The following is an 8,003-nucleotide window of genomic DNA, read 5'->3' as shown; positions in this document are numbered from 1 at the left end:
TCTTCTGCCCACTGTGCAGCTCCCTTGTCCTCTGTACTGCCCTTTGTACACCTTGGGAGGAGCCTGGGATCCCTGGGCATTGTGATAGTTAAATGGTTGAATGGCCAGGGGGGCAGCAGAAGCTACCCAGCCTAGGGGGTAAAAATTACAAACCCAGCCCAGTCTGCCAGCGAGGGCACTTGGATGGCACAGGCCATGGGATGAGTTCTGAGGCTGATCCAATAATCTGGAAATGTCTCTCTGGAAGTGTTCATCACATCAGTATGCTGGAGTTCACGGCTCTCTATTCTGACCCCAGCCACATGCTCTATCATCATATGCAATGATACAAACATCAGATGGAGACCCAAAAACTTACATAAAACCGGGTAACATTAACAGGCAAATAAAGTTATAAAGTAAAGATAACAGAGACTGCTGATCCAGGGAACATACGATTGTCTCATGGGATCAGGAAGGAATTTTTTTCCCCCGTTGTAGCAAATTTTACCCGGCGGTTATAAGGTTTTTTTTTGCCTTCCTCTGGATCAGCTATGTCCATGGGGTTTTATATCTGGGATATGTTATTTCCCTAGAGATTGGACTTATTGGCCTTTTTTTAACCTAACTGACCATGTAACAATGTAAAACTCAGCGCCTGGCACTTTGTGTTGTTTGTTATATGAAGTGTTTTGATTTGTCAGATCATTTCAGAAATTTGACTATTTTGCACAGTGAATCATTTCCAAATACAAGAGCAGCCATGAGGGAATTTCCAACCAGCAACAATTCTATAAATTCCCTTCTACTAATAGCGCCACCTCTAGGCACAGCCATACATTGCAGTCTGGTGGAACGATAATGTGACTAACTGTAAATCATTTTGTTATATTTGTTCAATAACTGTAAAATATATCCCACCAGTGATCCCAACAGAAAGCTTACCAGTGATCCCACCAGAAAGCTTACCAGATCATAACATGTCCTCAGACCGTCCAATAGATATCTACATATCGGTTGTTTGTGTATTACCAGGCATTGTTGCCAAAAAGATTTTTTACCGGATGTTTTTTCACTCTCCATTCAATGCAGGGTGGTTGAACCGCTTTCCATACGTTTATCACATTTAATAAATTGGTGGGTGGTAATGGCTAATAATGATTCCTGGTGCTAATGTAATAATGTCAACAAAGCCGACTTATTCGAGTTGTTCCCAGCTCTGTCTGTGGACTACAACACACCCCCAGAATATGGAGAAAAAGAGAGGAGAAGGTATTCTGTAGTCTTTTACCAACAATTGAACAACCTTGTGTCACCCTAGGATAGGAAGTATGTTACTGCCAGGATCAGCAGAGAAGGAAATCTAATGCAGCCACCACATCTAAGACTTGGTAAGATGCCACATATTGCATTGTTTGGTTCAGATAATAGCAGGTTGGAAATGTTAAGTGAATTACATCTTGTATAGAATCTAACTTTCAATCACGGTGAATGTTTTGACTTACCTTCACCCCACACATCTTCTCCAGTCTGTGTTTTGGAGCCAGTCTCTGGTGGTCTCCCATACCGGTCCTCTTCTCCGGTGATGTGAGGTCTCCTGTATCTCTCTTCCTCAGTGATGACCGGTGTCTTGTACTTATCCTCCACTTCCTTAGCCCCATGGGGGGGTTGGTATCTCTCTTCTGTTTCCGTGACTCGGGGTATTTTGTAACCGTCGTAGTCATAATCATCTGGGATTTGAGGTTCTTTATATCTGTCTTCTTCTTCCACCACTGGAGGTCTTCTGTACCTCCCATCCTCCTCCTCGGTTGGCCTTTTATATTTCTCCTCCTTGTCTCTCCCGGTGATTGGAGGTCTTCTGTAGCCATCTTCATAGTCATCGTCAGGTCTGCCGTATCTCCTGTCCTCCTCTTCTTCTTTGGTTCTTGTATATCTTTCCTCCTCCTCCTCCACAACCCTGGGCTTGCTGGTTCTGTCCTCCTCCGGACGTTGTTCTTGTTTCTTTCCTCCTGGTTTTTTGGTTGGTTTTGGTGGCTTTTCTTTGGGTTTCTTGGTTGGTTTTGGTTTCTTCTCCTTTGGTTTTTTGGTTGGTTTTGGGGCTTTTTCCTTTTTGGGGGGTTTTTCTTTGGGCTTTTTAGTAGGTTTAGGTGCTTTCTCCTTTTTCTCCTTTTTTGGTTTTTCTTTAGGTTTTCCTGGTTGTTCTGTCCATGGAAAGGAAAATATCAAAATCAATAAAAATTGGAAAGATCATCCAATGTCATCTGTACAAAACAACTCGAATATCTGATTGGTAAATGATGGTAACGCTAAAATGATATAGGGAAATGAGGGTTTTGTATTTCCTAGCACCACAGCATTAATTTGGGATAATGTAGGGTTTGCTATAAAGGACATTCACTGATCAACCAAAACATTCACAGCCTAATATTTTGTAGGCCCCCCCGTGCCAATATAACAGCTGACTGGGCAATTTATGGATTGTACAAGATCTCTAAAGGTTTGCTGTTGTATCTGGCACCAAGACGTTAGCAGAAGGTCCCTTACAGCTTTGCTGCCTCTACTGACCTTCTTTCTACCCCCCAATGCACCCTCGCTGCCATCTTTCTCCCAGGTACATAACCCACCCAGCCACCCACATGGTCTTAAAGAAAATGTAATTCATCGACCAGGCCAAAGCTGCATAGCCCAGTCCTGATGCTCAAATGCCCATCATAGGCAATAGAAGGGGGTCAGCAGGGGCATTCATTTGCAGCTGTGGTGCACTGTTTGCTCTGACACCCTTCTCTTACAGCCAGCCACAGCAATTTTTTGGGATTGGACCACATTGGTTGGCTTCCTCCCCCCTAACACATAACTATGGGCACCCATGACCATGATGCGCCTCTCGTGGACTGTTTTTGTGGATTCTAACTTCTACATACCAGGGACACCCCACAAGTCCTGTCAGTTTAGAGATGTTCTAATCCATTGTTCAGCCATCACAATGTGGCCCTTGTCAGAGTTTCTCAGATCCGAGTACTCATTCAGCCATCACAATATCCAAACACTTGTCCATGTTTCCTGCCCACACATCACCTTCAAGAACTAACTGCTCACCTGCTGCCCAATGTGTGCCTCACCTTCTGCCAGGGGTCATTGTAATCAGACCATCCATGGCCCCCTTTAGCTGAGCGCACCACCTGGCACTTTTTAGTAACCACCCAAAAACAGCCCAGCTGGGAAGTGGCCGGGGGGGACACTGCTTTTTTGGGTCACAATTTCAGAGGCTGCCACCCACTTATAATTTCTCCCCAACCAGCCTTATTTTGAAAAGAATCCATAAAATTCAAACAAATGGCCCCTTCTGGGTATTTTAGCTCCAACCATGTAAATGTCTGGAAGATAGACTTACATCAAATTATTTCAATTTCAATGAATAGAATAATTTTTTTCATTCAGAGTTTTTGCTGCATATTTAGCAGCCTTTCAATAATAAAAATCTAATAATTGTAAGAATAAAGCCCGAATTTTGTAGCTGTGAGCGGCTCTCCCTGCTGACACTTTGTATGGATGAGGCCATTGGATGGAGACAGCACCACGCGTGTATGACAGAACATTCTATTCCAGCAAGAAATGAGTCAGTGGGAAGCGGAGAAGTAACCGTCCGGGAATGTGTGTGGTCACATGGCCGTACAGGGGGCTTCATATATCAGATGACTGACATTGGGGGGGTTCACATGGGGCAAGGAGAAGCTCTAATGACCCCCATAGGAATCCCAGCACTTTCTGTACCACATGGATGCAGAAACTCCACACGGCACTTTGTGCACCAACCTGGAACAACCAATCACGTGTCAGCTGGCATTGGTCTGACTGCAGAAGGCTATTGAAATCCATTCTGTGATGTGCCAGGAATGGGGCACCAGCACTGGGTTCACTGGGGGCTTCCATCATATAATAACAAAACAGTCCTTGGCATGGGGCAATGTAGGGCCGACCGTAAGTTTAAAAATGGGGGCACCAAGCAAAAATGTGCATGGGCAAAAAAGGCTGAGGTCACAACATATCAGGACCGCACACAGCAGCGGGCAGCTCTCCTGCCCTTTCATCCTCCTGTGCCCTTTGGCCTCACCCCCCTTATGGCTCTCCAACTGGATGCCAAAACAAAATGCCCCTGCGCCCCTCTGCCTGATGAGTCTGATCACCCTCTGTGCCGGGTGCCTCACTTCCAGTCAATCTGTTGGTGCCAATCACTTCCTGCTGTGCCAGTGCTCAGATTGGTTGGGTACACTAGGTCAGGAATTGAAATAAGAGACAGCCAGGCGAACAGCATTTTCAGGAAGATATAATAGAGGTCTCCATATTTGGTCATCAGCACGCCCCCATAGAAGGATGATTGGGAATGACAGTGCAGCAGAACACTGATTGGTCGTCATGCTCACAGCCTGCACAGACAACACAGATTGGCTCTATATGCCCCGTTCCCTGTGCTGTCCCTGATGGTGTCCCCAAGTCTGATAATGGTAAGCTCCATAGACCAAATTAGAGATCACTTTATAATATTCCCCAATTGCCCCTCCCCAGCAGCCTCAATTGTTTCAGATCACACAGACACCAGCGTTGGTACCAAACTCAGAATTTAGGTCACCCGAGTTCTGGACCCAGGAGCAATCAGCAATCTTTCCAATCACTCACCTCCATCTTCACTCTTTGGTTTTGTCTTTTTCCCCACCGTAGTCTCTTCTCGTTCCTCGATCCTCCCTGTCCTGGTGATCAGCTCCCCCTCTTCATCTTCCTCCCTCCTGGGCTCCCCTTTGTCCTCCTCTTCTTCCTCCGGCACCAATTCCTTCAGGAATCCCTCCAGAAACTCTTCAATCTCATCATCTGTCAGAACTGTCTGCGCCTGGCCAGTAGAGGGCAGCAGTGGCAGCAGCAGAGAGAGGACCAGTAATGATGCTCCGCCCCTCCACATCCCTCATAAGCGGGGGCGGGTCCAAATATAAAGAAGAAAAACCTAAAAACATGAGAAAATGTGATAAACACTTGGGGACAGATACAGGAATAAACGTAAAAGCTTGCAAAGGCTTAAAAGTTATAACAGGGGCAAAATCACAATAACCCCCTTGAGTGGTGGGAGGCTAATCCTCCCCCCTTCCTTCACACCACCCCCACCTGCAAGACCTAAATACCCCTTCTGTTTAGAGACAACTGAAAAATTAAATATACTCGGCCTACCCCTGACTTCCCCTACAGCCGGCGCTCTTCTCCTCCGGAAGGCCCCTTCCTGCACTGTACATGATGATGTCACAACACCAATGGAGGGGCAAAGAGAAGTAGTAGAAGACTAATTGCTCAATCACTGCTGGGAGGGGGCAGCATGGAGAGCTTAGCTGGCAGGGGGAGCAGAAGCTGCTGAGTAACCAATGAGATTGAGCTACGCTGCTGAGTGTGGTCACCACATTGTGATTGGTGATTTAAGAAATTACCCCCCAGAGGCTCTGTGGGGTTTCCTCTGTATTCTGTATTTGTGGGTTACAGAGACGTCAGGATAAAGTGACCCTGTCATGAAAAAATTATAACATTTTCTCTAAACCCCCCCCCCGTCTGATAACCCCTCCATTGATCAGTTCTTGTCTCTTACCCCCAGGGCCCACCAGGAATCTGACCCCTCCAGGAGTATTGATCAGAGGGCTCTCCACAAATCCTATTGGTCCCCTCTGACCTCCATATCACTACCAGACGCAGCAATGACACAGGGTCACCAGGAGAGAGCAGTGGGGGCCCCAGGATGTGGCAACTTGTGAACTCTCATCCGGTGAACACTCGGTGAATATATAGGGGACGGGATTATTAAATTCAATTTAAATTAAGCTGAGGGAATTTCCTGACTTTGGCAGAGTTGCAGAGTTTGCTGGATGGGATTATCAGCCTATTGATTGGTTTTGGTGTAGAAATGTTACAATGTAAATGTTATACAATGTTACACAAGTGCAAAAGAGCAGCCAATGAGGTGTCAGGAGAGATGATCACATGACATCTCTATACATCCACATTCCATGCCAGAACCGTCCCCCTGCTCGTGTAATTGTGGAATGTATGAGGTCAGTTATATTTTTGTAGATGAATGATATATTACAATGTATGATGCCAAATATTCGGTGCAATTCATGGCAGCCAATAATTACATGTCAGTCTGTTATAGTCAGGCCGGTGCTGAGCTGTGCATTATATTAGATGAATGGCGCAGTGAGCTCCAGTGCAGAGTCTGCATTCTTGCTGCATTTCTGTAATTCATTCAGCATGGAGAGTTGTAGACTGACCACTAGAGGGAGCTCTCCCAATGGACCCCTGCTGGGGCTGAGATATTGGTCACTTAGGGGGTGCATTGGTTTGAGTCAGCTGACTCCTAGAATTGCATTGTGGGAAGGAGCAGCAAAGCACAACCATTGTGCAGCACTGCAAGGCAGAGGAAGTCCAGGCTGCACATGTAATGAGGAAATACGGAGCATCTGCATGTGAAATTGTTACACAGAAACTTATAAATAATATTATTAAAATATATGAAATATTTAGAAAATAAAGGAAAACTGACAATTTTTAATATAAAATAATGAAAACCGAAATATTTGTTCAGAACCTTTCCAGGATAAAGTGTTGGATAACGACGTGCATGGTGTGCTCATACATTGCGTGTAATAAAGCAGAAACAATTCTGTCTGTTGTAAAATTCAGAATAATCATCAGCTTGTAATCGGTGAGCCAATCATACAGCACCGGGGTCCTGGACTCACTGCCCAACAAACTGGTGACTCCTCCATACGTGTAAAAACCTGATTTATAGGTCACCTGACCTCTGCCAGGGTGAAACTTGGCATCCCCAGGCCCTATAGAAATATCTTAGATACCCCAATATAGTGCACTTGCAATAATGCCCTCATTTAAAGTGCCCCCGGGATAGTAGTCCTGCTTCAATTCCTTCTAATATAGTGCAACCCATTGTTAGGCCCCCCATGGTGCCACCATATTGCAAGCCTTGGCCATGACATGGGGGAGCAGAGGACCCGAAAGATGGTGGACTGCGGTGCCAGGTGGGGAGGAGGAATGGATGGGTCACTCACTGGCACTGCTGGGGTGATTGGACCACTGGGTGGCTCTTCCAGCTTCTGAGACCCAAAACAACCACTGTGGTTTGTATAGTCATCCCTACAATGTGGTCCTCCTGCCCCCAGGTCCAGGGCAACTACTATGGAAGCAATGGTGATCACTTTTGCATTGTTCCCCCCACCCCTGTATTGCCTGTGACTTTGGTGGTCATATTGAATTCCTACTGGGACTAATGTGCTTGGAGCAAAGTGCAACATAAAAAAGTGCAAAAAGACCCCACCAAACTCCTCCATCAGCAGGGGCTCCTATAGGATGCTCTACTAACCTCTAGTGTGGTCCCTGGAGGACGGTTCCTGCTCAGGAGATGCCAAGGTCCCACTTGGTCCAGGTCAGGGTAGATTATCCTCTCCTGGGACCCCGGCAGGTAGAAGTGGGGTCACACAAGGCGCAGGTTTAGGGGTGACCACTAACACCAGGCACCACCAAGTCCTCTCCAGGGGTTGTGGAATGAGGGGCCCCGAATGTTCCTTTTATCCAGAATTCTTTGTGTGGTGATCCCTCTGCTTCTGACCCTGTGTGAGTCTGTACCTGACATCTGCAGAAAGGAAATTGAATCCAGCCCCTCTCCACCCTGCTCCCCCTCCAAAACTTTAACCCACCCAGCACCACAACCAGGGAGGAGAAGAGATGGAGAGGCTGCGCTGGAGCAGGGAGTCCCAATCCTTATCCAACATGCAAAATTCTGATGTTTGTGATGTACATGAGACTGGGAATTCTTCATTTGTAGAGGAGATGTCAGAGAATTGTTTCATATATAACATATAGCTGTGCTGTAGGAGCCAATCAGACACCAGGATTTATGAACGCTGGTTTGTGATTGGCTGCTTTGTGGCCCTTTTTATTCTGCTCACTTTTATTATGAGGCAGCATGCGGTGGGGTG

At 46.3% G+C, this 8,003-nt stretch overlaps 1 protein-coding gene across 1 annotated transcript in view; it reads right to left on the bottom strand.

The window, feature by feature from the left end:
- AEBP1 (AE binding protein 1) overlaps positions 1–7,660 on the bottom strand; it is a 39,566-nt gene extending 31,906 nt beyond the window's left edge. The window contains exons 1-3 of the mRNA XM_072402907.1: positions 7,388–7,660; positions 4,654–4,972; positions 1,485–2,180 (exon numbers count right to left, since the gene is read on the bottom strand). Coding sequence (XP_072259008.1) covers positions 1,485–2,180; positions 4,654–4,930 — 973 coding nt within the window. The 5' untranslated portion in view covers positions 4,931–4,972; positions 7,388–7,660. The remainder of the gene's footprint in view (positions 1–1,484; positions 2,181–4,653; positions 4,973–7,387) is intronic.
- Positions 7,661–8,003: the final 343 nt, after the last annotated feature.

This window comes from Pyxicephalus adspersus, chromosome 2, assembly GCF_032062135.1.
Source record: "Pyxicephalus adspersus chromosome 2, UCB_Pads_2.0, whole genome shotgun sequence".
Taxonomy (NCBI): domain Eukaryota; kingdom Metazoa; phylum Chordata; class Amphibia; order Anura; family Pyxicephalidae; genus Pyxicephalus; species Pyxicephalus adspersus.
The sequence above is the reverse complement of the archived record's forward strand: the minus strand, read 5'-3'. Positions and strand labels throughout refer to the sequence as shown.